This window comes from Lipotes vexillifer, unplaced genomic scaffold (genome assembly GCF_000442215.2).
Source record: "Lipotes vexillifer unplaced genomic scaffold, Lipotes_vexillifer_v1.1 scaffold1077, whole genome shotgun sequence".
Classification (NCBI taxonomy): domain Eukaryota; kingdom Metazoa; phylum Chordata; class Mammalia; order Artiodactyla; family Lipotidae; genus Lipotes; species Lipotes vexillifer.
Window position 1 is genome coordinate 664,700 of NW_006784237.1, and position 14,365 is coordinate 679,064.

General features: G+C 39.2%; 1 protein-coding gene across 1 annotated transcript in view; it reads right to left on the reverse strand.

Moving 5' to 3' along the window:
• The window catches only part of ELOVL4 (ELOVL fatty acid elongase 4), a 24,763-nt gene that overhangs the window by 1,994 nt on the left and 8,404 nt on the right, over positions 1-14,365 (reverse strand). Inside the window, exons 2-5 of the mRNA XM_007456621.1 lie at positions 7,672-7,859; positions 6,407-6,487; positions 3,043-3,214; positions 1,855-1,982 (exon numbers count right to left, since the gene is read on the reverse strand). Of these exons, the coding sequence (XP_007456683.1) occupies positions 1,855-1,982; positions 3,043-3,214; positions 6,407-6,487; positions 7,672-7,859 (569 nt within the window). The remainder of the gene's footprint in view (positions 1-1,854; positions 1,983-3,042; positions 3,215-6,406; positions 6,488-7,671; positions 7,860-14,365) is intronic.

Sequence of the window (14,365 nt, forward strand, 5' to 3'; positions counted from 1 at the left end):
CATCGGCAGGCGGACTCTCAACCACTGCGCCACCAGGGAAACCCTCCTCCCATATTTTTGACTGATTTCTTTCCACAAAGGTGTCAGCAAGCCGGTACCTATACTTCTAAAAATGAGCTTATCAAAATGGTTCCCTACTTGTTTCTTACAGAATAGCAGACAGGTAAATATGCATTTGAAGGGACACTAGTCTTTAAAGACTAAGATTTTTTGGTAAAATTTTGTAGATATTTGAGAATAAGTGTAAAAAGAGTGAATGGTTCTCAACATAAGAGTTATGAATTCCATGGTACTAACAAGGGTTAGCTTTTTACAAGATTAACATACATGATGAACTGTTGTGAAAACTTCTCGCTTGGAAATACACTACCCTTCACGAAATTAACGTCCTGTTTGGAAAGGGCAATTGTGGTTTCTCTTTAAAGGACAGCATTATCAATATTAATTACTATATTAAATATTAGTTTTAAAATTTATCCCATGAAAGCCCCAAATTTCTATCAGACTAAAAAACTTTAAAAGTTTTCCATGGCAAAATCCAGATTTTAAGAACTTTTGATTTTACAATGGTTTTTAGGACGTGCATCACGGAAGAAGGGTGAGTGTGAGGGGTGGCATCGCTGAAGGACAGTCAGGTGCGGGCTCCAGCAAGGCAGAGATGGAGAGTTCACATGAGTTTTGTCACCTCCTCATTTTCTTGGGACCATCTAATAATTACTGAGAGAAACGAATTACACAAACTATATAAATGGCTTACACAAAAACTGGAGGAAGCTTCCTGTAGCACTTTACTTACAGATGAATCCTGCACACCCAGCATTTCCCAAAGGTTGTGCTTCCTGTTTGGTTAGCCTATTGTTTAGAAACTTAAAGCAGAGATGAATAATGTTTCCAAATGTGATTCCACTGTACACTGATAAAACTGTACGTGCTATGATTAAAGCAAATTATGATAAATTCCAAGGCTTAAGAATAGCTACCAGGTTGGTTTTGGATTTCCAGTTTGGTTACTGGGCTAGTGCTTGGCTTGGAAGGTTGCACTGATGCACCCAGATGCTACAACAAGTCCTACTGGGGGTAGGTGCTGAGAACTGCCTGCTCTGAAGACTAGCATTTGAGAATACCAAGCTCTGCTCACTAATGAGTGTGTGTCGGGGAATCAAGAGTTCTCTGGTCCTTGGTCCCTTCCTTTTCTTAAATTTAATTAATTTTTAATTTTTTGGCCGTGCCATGAGGCATGCAGGATCTTAGTTCCCCAACCAGGGATGGAACTCATGTCCCCTGTGGTGGAAGCGTGGAGTCTTAACTGCTGGACCGCCAGGGAAGTCCCCCTTCGTCCCTTCCTTTACCCCACCCCTTCCTTGGCTCTGTGCCTTTCCTACAACTTTCATATTCTAAACGTATGGGATCTGTTCACAAGGATGGAAAAATGGAATAGACAACAGAAAATTTACATAAGGGCAGGATGAAGAGAGGCAGTAGTAACATTTTAAGTGAAAAAAAAAAAGCCTAAGAAAGAAGTTAGATTATTTTTCTAATCATAAATGAGTCTGTGTACTTTGTGGTGTGCTTAGGTCTTTACTCATCCATTTCACAGATATGTTTAAAGGATATTTCTCTTAGACAAGAGCTGAGTCTGGTCGTTTAAGGACTTTTAAAAAACGAGTGGCCATGACCACTAGGTCTATGAACAGGTAGCTCAGAATCAAACAGCCTCAACTCCTATAGCTGGAGCACAGAGAAAGTCGGCTTGGTAACAGAAAATTGCCGAAAACGACTCAGCACTTTACAATTAATTAGATTCAGACATTCTCAGAGTTTCACCAGAAAAAACTTTAGAAGCATTTAACTCACCAGCTGCAGCATGGTCAGGTATCGTTTCCACCAAAGATACTTCTGAATCCATGGGCCAAAGGCAGTTAACCCGTAGTATGAGTACATAATCACATGGATGAAGGAATTCATCTGGGCTCCGAAAAATGCTTTAGAAAAACAGAGGTAATTACAAGATACAGAAACCTGTATTAGGTGATAAACCATTTGGACATAAAATAAATGAATCTACATTATTTTCCAACATTTAATCTTGAGTACAGATGAGGAATAAAAGTTGTAAAATAGTTCTAATGGAAAAGCCTTCTCTTCAGATCATGCCAAGTACTTTTAAAGTTTAGACTCAGGCTTTTACCATATAAATAAAAAAGGGTGTCCTTCAACTGCAAAGGACTTTCAAAGTGGCAAGTTTTCAAATGAGGGTACTCCAGTGGCTTAAGTAGGCCCCAATACAGAACTACTGCCAGTATTATCTTGCATTCTATTACTCCTGGGGAAAAAAAGTCATGGTACATATAATTGTTTAAGCAGATTTGTAAATGTTTCATTATTGCCTTTACATGTGCTGATATACATAGCTACAACAAAATAGTACTTATTTCTTAGTTTCCTAAATAGTTTTAAATGGAAGGTAGCAAGGTGAACTGTACTATTATAATACTGACTTGTACCCTGGGTCCCCATCAGAGGAATCGTCTGTTTACAGCTCAATGATGTGAATCATCTCCAATGTACAGGCATCTGAAAAGTTGGAGGCAGATCTTGGCCAAACTGTGAATTCAGATTCTCTTCAACACTGAGAAGGCTACACACAATTTCCTTTGAGTAAGAACCAACAGGTGCACTTGGGCCTGTCTGACAGCAGGAGTGGGCTTTGGGCTTGGAGAGGAGACAAAGCCTTCAGACTGAGAAGCTGTATCTTGGTATCCTCTGGATCAGAACCACTAGAACTGTTCCCTATCAAAATATAACTTGCTATGTTTGGGATTCGTTTATGTTTATCTCTGGGATAAATCTGTAGGTGTGAAAGTAGTCACAGATAAAAAGCTAAAGCTTTACTTTCTTCAAATTTCTTTAAAGTGAAATTAACACAGAAATAATTAACCATGAAAGTAAATTAAATTATAGACCAAGTCAAATTCTCACTACATTCCATCTTCCACATTTACGTAATTTACCACCTGGGGATATGTTCCTGAAAATGCTCACCCTGTCCCCCTGCGACCCACTTAATTCCAATCCACCACAATGTAAACATTGTACAGTGATGATATACATGAAGGAAGGAGATTTGGTTGTTTTTCTTCCTCAGGATAAAAAATACTGTGTCAAAATACTCAATTCCTTTAGAAATAAAGTACCACCACAGAGCAGCAGCTATCTGTAGAAAGAAAGGGAAAAAAGCATTTTACAAACACCAGAATGACACTATCACATGGTTTTCTACACATTCTAAGTCCTAAACAATCTTCACTGCACAAAATGTAGGAGGCACAGAATCATTTTTGTCTAAGTGGGTGTGAAACCTAGACATCTATTCACAGGGAAAATAATGGGAAAGAAAGAGTCCAAATCTATATCTACACAGTGCCAACAATTCAGAGAAAATTTTCAGTCTGTTCCATAACTGGATGTCACCAGTATCCAACTGCTGAATGCAGAGCTGTAAACACTTTCACATTGCTATGATTTTCAACATGGTAGAGAAACTGGGATATTTACTTGGTAAAGGTCTTTCACTTGTTCATGCCTAGCCTCTATCATACCTCAGAGATTCTTGCAAGTGTGCTTGGGTATCAACTGGGCTCTGAGTGTCTTGTCTCTCTCTCTCTCACATATGTTAATATGCAACAAAATACTTAATCACAGTTTTTATTAGGCAGTAACATCTTTAAAATGATAAATTGCAACAAACACATACACACAACAAATATTTCTTAGGTCATAAATATAATCCTGCTTACATAAATAAGTCTCTTCCTTTCCTGGGCTCTAATTAAGATACCAGATGGTGCAGAAAGATTACATTACATGCTGAGATTAAAGATCCTAGGACCCAGTGAGAGGTGACCTCTGTATATATGTTTTAAAATATTTCCCAAGAATCCTACTAAAATAGTAACCTAAATTCATCTTTTTTATGTCAAGTATTTTCTATGACATGTGTCCTATGTACAAATACTAAAGGCAGCGATACATAACTAAAATCTGTTCATACACCTCTGTGTGTCAGGGGGTTGGCAGATTCACTCACAGCCAGGCTTAGGTGTTTCAGGGCTGATAGAGACCTTCCTCATTTTATACCTGCACCTGTTGGATGCCATGGGTTTTTGTTTGTCTGGGTTTGGCTTTTTGCTTTTGAAAAACAAAATGACAATTTTAAAGTGTAGGCAAGGAAGAAAGAGAAAGGCCAAAGAAAACTTAATATTGTATTTACAAACTGAGAATTATTTACTGAATTTGCTTGAGTAATAATATTGTTGAAAATGATAAAGTTGTTTGAAAATAGTCTTGAAATAGGGAATTTCTCACAGCAACACTATAGTATTCACTATCATGTTAGTACTTTAAAGTATAACATTTTGGTGCAGCAAACTTTATCTAGAAGGGAAGAGATAATGTCTTATTTCTACCCCCCATCTGGGCCTCTAAATTAGCCACAACTCATGAATAGTAATAAATAATCCTTCTCTTTAGTTTGTAAACTGAATAGCTACATCAAAGTGAAGAGATCCTTCTTGGCTACATAACAATGGATACAAAAATGAGTCTTTGGGTAAAACACTTATTCTGCCACATCTCATGTTAGAGAGGAGGAGAGAGCCAGGAAATTTTCAAATGCAATCTGCTGCCACTCTGGTTCTTTCTCCTACTTGATTTCAGTTCTCACAATAGCTCAATTTTTTTTTTAACATCTTTATTGGAGTATAATTGCTTTACAATGGTGTGTTAGTTTCTGCTTTACAACAAAATGAATCAGTTATACACATACATATGTCGCCATATCTCTTCCCTCTTGCGTCTCCCTCCCTCCCACCCTCCCTATCCCACCCCTCCAGGCGGTCACAAAGCACCGAGCTGATCTCCCTGCGCTATGCGGCTGCTTCCCACTAGCTAGCTATTTTACGTTTGGTAGTGTATATATGTCCATGCCACTCTCTCACTTTGTCCCAACTTACCTTCCCCCTCCCCATATCCTCAAGTCCATTCTCAATTTTTAAAGAACTGACTGTTTATGCATGCCAGGATGGTAGGCTCACAATGACCAGAGCGGTATTTTTAAAACCTTATCCCCAAAATGTTGGCATGTTGTTTCATCGAAGGGGTTTACCTAGGTTCACTCCTCAAAGAAAGCAAGCCCAGAGCTTTTCCCTTTCCTTCCCCCGACCTGAGCAAGACCTGAGTCAGCGCTCCACCCAGGGAGAGGCTCTCTAGCGAGGTTACCATAGCCAACAAATCTGTATAAAGGGGCTCCTCTCATCCTCTCTCAGTCGCATCACGGGTCTTAGGTTCTTGTTAACCATTTGTTTACATGACTAGTGTCTGCCTCTCCCACCTTTGCTAGAATGTCAGCTCCACAAAGGCAGGGATCCTATCTGCCTTTCCACCTGGGTCCCCAGGGCCCCTCACACTATCTACATACAGCAGATGTTCAATACACATTTGTTCAATGAATAAAGCCAACATGACAACCAAAAGGGGTGATTTTTTTTCATCGGCGCATTATATCTCTTATTAGGGAAATGAAGTCAGAGACATAAAATGGTAACTACATTAAAGCAATCTGGTGTTGGGTCTTGATGAATACTGCTATTTATATTGTCCAACCCCAATGCTAAAGAGCTACATTTTTCCAAGGGCAGCTACTACAAATTATATTAATACATATATTACATGTAACATAACACACACACATACATATAACATATGTTATATATGCTATATAAATGTTTTATGTATATGTAATGTTTAACATGAACCATAGCACACAAGAGGGGTTCAATAAATAGTTAATAAAATAAGATAATTTACTGTTTCTTCGACTTGAGTAAAATGGTAATTTTACTGATGTAGGTGACTGCAAAGTAAAATATGATAACACTATATTACTAGTCTACTTTTCTGCAAATATGATAAAAACTGAGTTTATACCTATACAAGTTGTGCTATGCTTAATTTACTAAACATTACATAGTTTATAAGATGTTCGTTTTCCTCAGACTTTCTTAACAAATGAATTCAGCTTTCTTTAAGAGTTTCTATTCTTGACCAAAAAAACAAAAATCTAAAATATCATCTTTATACTAAACATGGAACAACTTCTTTTATTTTTTTGAGTGCTGCGTTTTGGTAAATCCAACACACCTTCACTCTCACATCACCAAATGAGAGAAGATACTGGAGGGATGAAAACAGATTTTCAATTATGTACTTAAAAAAAAAAAGAATAGCTTTATTGACTCAAAACAATCCAGTACACTTTTACCACTATACTGAAGAATGTTTTTCACAGACTAGGGACTACAATATTAAACCAACTTCTACTGATTAACAGTGTTTTTAAGGTACTTACCCTGACTTCGTGAACGTTATCCGAATAATCCACACTCTGGCAAATATAGCTGTATCCTGCATTATATGATCCCATGAATAGCTGGAAAAAGGGAATAATATTTGGAGTAAAGTTTCAGTAGATACAGCATTTATAAGCACTACCTACAATATGCAAACTTGCAAAATATTTTTAAAATCAATACGGTCTTAAAATTTTTCAATGCATTAAACATTTAATATGTTGGAATTTCTAAAATTTACTATCTGTCAATTTATTTTAAAATTGAAATCTAAATTTAAAATGACATGTGACATTTGGACTGAGACAGAGACTCTCTACCTCATAATATTAAGAGAAACTGTGATTCACCATATGCAGCAAGAGTTGCACAGATTTCTAGTCTTGAGCCAGAGTGGGCTGCATCTGCATCTAACAAATTGGGTAAAGTATCCAAACAAGTTAAAGTTTTTTATGAAGTTGAGCTTCTGTAGGCTAAGTTGTCAATTAAAGAAAGGTTTTTTAAAAGGAGCATACTGTTCTTTTTCCTAGCATCACCAGTCCAGTACTCTGGGTTCACACAGAACATTAATGAGGAGTCTCAGGGAAAACAAATTCCTTTCACTCTTACAACTTAAGAAATGGCTGTGCCAATCCAGCCTTTAGGATTTTCTTTCAAAATGCCATGGAGGATTTGCTGCTGCCCAGAAAGGTGGGCAGTGGTTAGTAGCAACAGCTGTATAACAGTTAACTCACTGCAGTTCCAACGTAAAATACAATTACACTATGTAATAGGATTTAAACTTGAGATTGGTATTCTACATCTGCATATTTTCATCAGTTACCAAACCTGAAACTGCTGAATAAGAATTATAAACATATAGCTACAACTATTTACTGAGTGCTTAATACGTTCCAAACACTATGTAAAAATTATCTCACTTATTTCTGATACCCTAGAAGTTAGGTATTATGCCCATCTTACAGATGGGGGAAATGAATCTCAAAAAAGTTAAATAACTTCCAGTGTCAGAAAAGCTAGTAAGGGTTATTTTAGAATCCAGTCTGTCTGCTTCAAAATCCCACTTTAAACAACTGTCTTACACTTTATATATGTTTCATATTTTTGTTATCCAAAAATGAAAACTGTCAATAACATAAAATTTACTCTTAGAGTAGCTAACATTTATCTTAGGGCACGACATTACAATGATAGTTTTACACATTCTCCTTTTTTAATTTGCAATAGACCTGGGGAATTATAAAGTGAACTTTAGTAAACCTACCTCTCTAAAGATAAAAAGGTTAAGCAAAACCATCCCGAAATTATAGACAATGAGCGCTAAACGCATCTGGAAAGGTTCTCGGTCCTTCATCCATTTTGGACCCAGCCACACGAACAGGAGGTAAAGGGTACTTATACAAAGCGTAGGCAATGGGGACTGCATCAGAGGCCAATTTTCCACACGTTTATCTACAAAGAGAACATAAAATTCCTTATACAATAAATGTTCTATAAAATGAACTTATTAGGAAGCATAATGTTTCAACTTAGTTTTCCTAATTTGACCAAATACAGATTCTTAGAGGCCCAACAAGAATACACGACGTAAAAACCAAAGAAACAAGACCAGTTCCTGGGAGTACCTTTTGAAAATGAAGTTTCATTACATAAGGCACACGTTATATGTTTTACAGAGAACCTCGAGAAGAGAGAAGAAACAAAGCTCATTGAAAATTCAGAAGAGACTTGGGATGAAAAGTTAATCAAAGGTTTCATAGACAGAAAATAAATACTTTAAGGAGAAACCTGACTTTCATATTAAACATCTGAAATTTACTAGCACAGTTTGGAAGCTGCTCCATCCTATGCTGAAAGCAGGAAAAACTTAGTAAAATGAAGAGGTCTGGAGCATGGAAGCTGTTCCCCGGAATATTTCTGGATACTGAAGACAAGAGTACAGTTATATGTGTATTAAGTTGAGGATTAAGTTAGAGATCATTACATTTCTATAACTTATTTAAACAGCAACCACATATTCAAGACATTTTTCTTTTTCCTTGAGAACATGAGTCTGCCTTTTCTCCCATGAATATAACCAACTTAAGTACTTTTCTCTAAAGCTATAAATCATTAACCTTGCATATGTGTGTGTGTGTATCATGTAACATATTATTTCATTTAAAATGAATCAACTGTTTTTGAATTCAAATATGCAACCCTGCATCAAATTTATAATAGAATCTTGCCACAAATAAAACACTTCTAAGAGAAGCATGATGATGAAATATGAGGTTGACAAAAATTTACATTACAAAAGGACACTGAAGTTAATTTTTATATTTCTAAAAGCTAAACAGCATTTTAAAGGTTGTGAATCTAATGTCTAGCTTATTCTTGGTAATGCAAAACACTTCCATGTTCTATTTTGAGGAAAATAATATATTTTTTTTAAGTAAAAAAAAAAAATTATCTTTCAGCCAGTTCGTAAAACCTAGACTAAATGAATTTAACTTAATTGCTCATTACAATGTCCCCCTATTTAAACTGTCAGTTTTACTAAAACTATATATGCAAAATAGCTCTGGGTAAGTTAACTGTCTTTCAAAATACTTTACCTAAAAATAAATTAGCCTCTTTCTACATGCTGTCAACAGAAAATAAGATACAAGACATGAAACACAAATACAAAAATATTTAATCACATAGCTTCCGAAGCTGGGGCGTGACACAATAACCATGGTTTCTATAAAATAAGAGTTGTTAGAAGGGTGGGATAGTGACTTGAAAAAAAACAACAACAACAACAAAAAAACCCCAGAAAAACTTATTTTACTTTATCGTTTACAGAGGAGGCCTACTCTCTATCTATTCATGGAAATTATGGTTCTGTCATTCAAATCAAAACATATTCTAGAATTAAAAATAAACTAAAGTACTTAAAAGACAGGAGAGAGAGTAATCCTCTTACAAGGAGAGGGTGACTTAAAAGATGGGGGGCTGATTTTTGTTGAAGGCACTGTGCCACTATGGTCTTACCAGTGATTGTTCCCTTTTCTTTACTGTTGTCATATTATTCTTCTATGACCATATCTTTCTACGCCAAAAGCCAACCTAAAACGTGGGGTATTCATCGACTTAGATCTTTATATTTCTATATTATAGAAAAAAAAAAGAAACTAATACAAACCCCCTAAATCCTAAAGCTTGGCTGTACTTCAGGTCACTAGGGAAGGAGCTGCCAGGGAGCTCCACCCCCATCCACAAACTAGAGAGAGGGCAGATGCTGCTTTTCCCATGGATACAAAGAGCAAAAGGACTCTGTTATGAGAGAATCTATGTAACAGAGACAGGAAGATAAATCCACCTGTAAGGAGACTAATTTCTGACATCACGGATTATGTCTTACTCTTTTTATTATTTTTTTTTTTTGCGGTATGCGGGCCTCTCACTGTTGTGGCCTCTCCGGTTGCGGACGCGCAGGCCCAGCGGCCATGGCTCACGGGCCCAGCTGCTCCGCGGCATGTGAGATCTTCCCGGACTGGGGCACGAACCCGTGTTCCCTGCATCGGCAGGCGGACTCCCAACCCCTGTGCCGCCAGGGAAGCCCTGTCTTAACTCTTATACACACAGAATTCCTCTTGACTTCAAAGGCAGTTCTGAGCAGCAAGCAGAAAAAACTAGGGAAATGGGGCCAAACTTTCCCCTAAATCAAGAATAAATAAACAAGCTCCTTCTTTCAGATGCACAGTATGAGTAACTCACTCAACAGAGGTATTTTTTTTTAATATTCTCAATATGTTTTTTTTTTAACGTCTTTATTGGGGTATAATTGCTTTACAATGGTGTGTTAGTTTCTGCTTTATAACAAAGTGAATCAGTTATACACATACATATGTTCCCATATCTCTTCCCTCTTGCGTCTCCCTCCCTTCCACCCTCCCTATCCTACCCCTCCAGGTGGTCACAAAGCACCGAGCTGATCTCCCAGTGCTATGCAGCTGCTTCCCACTAGCTATCTACCTTACGTTTTCAACAGAGGTATTTAAAGAGACACGAGCAAGAAGCTGAAGGTCTGATGAGATGAAGCACTGACAGAGGCCAAGAGATGGGTACAGAGGTGGAGGGGAGCAGATAAGGAGTAGCAGGCATATCCAAGAAGGCACAGGAGGCTCCATCAGTAAACAGTCGGCCTGAGTTTCAATGCCAGCTCTGCAGCTGTGGGTAGGACCTTAAGGGCATAATCGGTCCTCATCTCCTGATGCAGAGATGAAGGGGAACTAGATTAGTGCTTCTCCAACTTTAATGAGGAGAAGAATTACCTGGCGACACAGTTACAATGCAGGTTCTGACTCAGCAGCTCAGGGTACAGCCCATTTTTAGGAAGATTCTGCATTTTCTAGGAAGTTCCAACTGACTCTACGCCAAGAGCGTCAGGGACCGTCCTTGAATATCAGAAAACTAGGGGATCCCTTGGGATTTTTTTTTTAACTTTTGAAAATGGTTACTTTTTAAAATAACAATTAGGAGGAAGAATGGAATTGAAGGTAAGGAAAACTGGATCAAGAAAATAGGCAGTTTCCGCTGGCCAGGGGACCCACTTCTCACGGCCAGAGTCCCTGCACGTGTGTTCCCTTACAGGGCATCACACGGTCCTATAAACTTCCTTAAACTGCCATCTCCCTCAAGGCAGGGGCTGGGTATCTCGCTCTTGTATTACCAGGCCTGTTGAGGCGCCTGAACATTTATTTGATGAATAAATGAGTAGATCGTTTTTTTTCATATTAGTCCTTTATTGTCTATCCCTTCAGTGAAACCGAACAGTACAGTTACTGAGAGTCGAGGTTTTTTCAGAGTCCAGCAGCCCTTTCCCAAGCTCTTCCCAAACCTCCTCCATGTCAGCTCACAGCTTTAACCTGAAGTCAGTCAACAACACCCCCTCCCAGTACTGAGAGCATGTGTGCTCCATGGGGCTCAACGTCTTTACCACATTGCTTTCTCCAGGGAAAAAAACACAACACCCAACAGTGCAAGTCATGCCTTCACTTGACAACCACTTAACAGAGCCCTATGTCCAGCCTATAAAAGGCGACATTTCACACCATATCCACCTCACATTAGCCCTCCAGTTCACAAGGGTCAGAGAGCTCTCAAAACTTCCACCCCCAATGATTATCACAGAAGTTGTAGTCATTGTCAGCAACGTGAATCACAGTACAATAGCAACTTCCACTCTGTGATAACATTTGCATGAAATTTCTCCATGTCTTTGCAGTTATCTGTGTCTTTCTGAATTTGTGTGCATTAACATTTCTATCTGACAAGATAGCCTACACTTCTTTTACATGTTCCCTTTTCCACGAAAAAGAAGGACTGAGTAGGTCACAATAGTATCAAACGATATGAAAATTCATCATTACTAAACAGTCCCCCAAGCCTTGAACCAAAAACAAGTGATGGCAGATTAGGACAGTAAAGAAAAACCACAAGTACCGAAGCTTTACCTATTTTATATGAATAATGAACTATTTTATATAAAATAATGAATTATCCAGCTTTTCATTAACACAAATGTTTAAATGACATTTTTTATATGTTGCCTTTCCTCTAAGAAAGATGTGTGCACTTGCTTACTTTTTTCTTTTGGCTTTTTTCCAGTGTTATTGAGAAACAATTGACATACATCACTGTATAAGCTTAAGGCGTAGAGCATGATGGTTTGATTTACACAGACTGTGACATGATGACCACAATAGGTTCAGCTAACATCCGTCTTCTCATATAGAGAAAATAAAAAGAAAAGAAAGAAGAAAAAAAGGAAAACATTTTTCCTCCTTGTGATGAGAACTCTTGGATTTACTCTAACAACTTTCCTATACACCACGCGGTCGTGTTAGCTACAGTCCTCACGTCGTACACCGAACCCCTAGTGCTTATCTCATAACCAGAAATCTATACCTTTTGACCACCTTCCTCCAATGCCCCGTCCCATCACCTTCCACCTCTGGTAACCATAAGAAACTTTATTTCAATAATAAGAATTACTAAGACACATTACCTTAACCTTCCAGACCCTTAAGAGTTAACTTCTTTATCAGGAAAGTTTCCATTTAGAACATTTTGACTGTTTCATAAAGCTCATGCCAAGTGGGACTGATTTATTTACAAACATTAGCCTGGTCAGCAATCACACAATTTTATCCATGTTAAAAGGCCATGGAATGGTTACACAACTGTATGCGTTTGTCAGAACTCACAAACTGATCCTCGGAAAGAGTTCATTTTATCATCTATAAATTACACCTTTATTTTTAAAATGGGAGGAAAAATGGTCCATCTGAAGTGGGGCTTCCCTTGAACACCCTCCACCAAGAGTCTTTTATTCCTTACCTGATTTATATCTTAAAATCATCCAGCATGGTATACAGAACAGCTTTTCAAGTCAGACCCTCCATCCCTTTTGAGCTAAGTGATTTGCAACAGGTTATTTGGCCCCTGACCTCTCAGAATTCGCCAGCTATTGGAGGAGACAGACATGAAAAATCAATTGCTTTGCAGGACGATGACAGCAATGTCAGAGGCCAGTCTGAGAACCGTGGCAGGGCAGGAGAGAGGCGACGAGGGCAACTTCCAGAGCTGACATCTGAACTGTTCCTTGAAGAAAAGAGGAGGGGCTTGCCAAGCAGACAGGGAGGGCGGAAGGCTTTCTTGCAGAGAGAACCGTATGTATAAAGAGCCCCAAATCAAGAGATAAAGCACTTATTTTGTAAACTAAGCAGGCCTGAGGTAGAGCATATGTACAAGGAAAGATAGCAGGAAATGACTAGAGATTTACAGGTCAGATCAGACCTGGGAGAGTCTCACAAACTTTGCTGAAGACACTGGAACTTATCCTGTAGATAATGGGGAGATGCTTCATTGGTTAGAAACAGGAGACCACATTTGGCTTTTAGCAGATCATGACAGAGGCAGTGAGAGATGGACTGAAGGGGAAAGGCAGGGAAACCAGCTGGATCAGTGGTTCTCAGGTATCTGTCTGTTGCTAGGCTGCCCACAGAAGGATCATCTGCTTGTTAAAAATATAGATTCCTAGGCTCCACCCCAGTATCTACTGAATCAACATCTCTGTGGGGGGGCCCCAGCACCACGACCTCAGAGTTCCCCTGGTGATGCTGACGGGCAGCCAGCCTTGGAGACCACTATAATGCAAGAAATGAGGGAAACCTGGATTCGGGGGCTGCACTGGTGACGGAAAAGATAGGCAGATATGAAAGTCACAGGGGCACAATCTACAGACGTGGTGGCTGAAACGGACATGAGAAGTGAGAGTGAAAGAAAAGTTCGGGAGTACCCCCAGATTTCTGACTTGCCTGGTGGCACAGATGGTAAAGTCATGGATCCAGGACAGAGCATAAAGGAAGAGAAGCAGATCTGGAAGGAGATGATAAGGTGCATTTTTAAATTTTTATTTATTTATTTATTTTGGGCTGCACTGGGTCTTCATTGCTGCGCGCAGGCTTTTCTCTAGTTGCGGCAAGCGGGGGCTACTCTTCATTGCGGTGCACGGACTTCTCATTTCTCATTGCAGTGGCTTCTCTTGTTGCGGAGCATGGGCTCTAGGCGTGCAGGCTTCAGTAGTTGTGGCACGCGGGCTCAATAGTTGTGGCTCGCGTGCTCTAGAGCGCAGGATCAGTAGTTGCGGCGCATGGGTTTAGTTGCTCCGCGGCATGTGGGATCTTCCTGAACCAGGGCTCGAACCCATGTCCCCTGCATTGGTGGGCGGATTCTTAACCACTGCACCACCAGGGAAGTCCGATCAGGCGCGTTTTTAAACAGCTTGTGTTTGAAGCACTCATGGGACACCTAGGTGGAGGCATCCAGTAGGTTCTGGAGCTGCAGATGACTGCCGGGGCTGCAGATGCACAGGGGAGTCACCGGTAGTGAGAACCCCAGCAGAAGTTCAGGTCACAAGGGAAAGA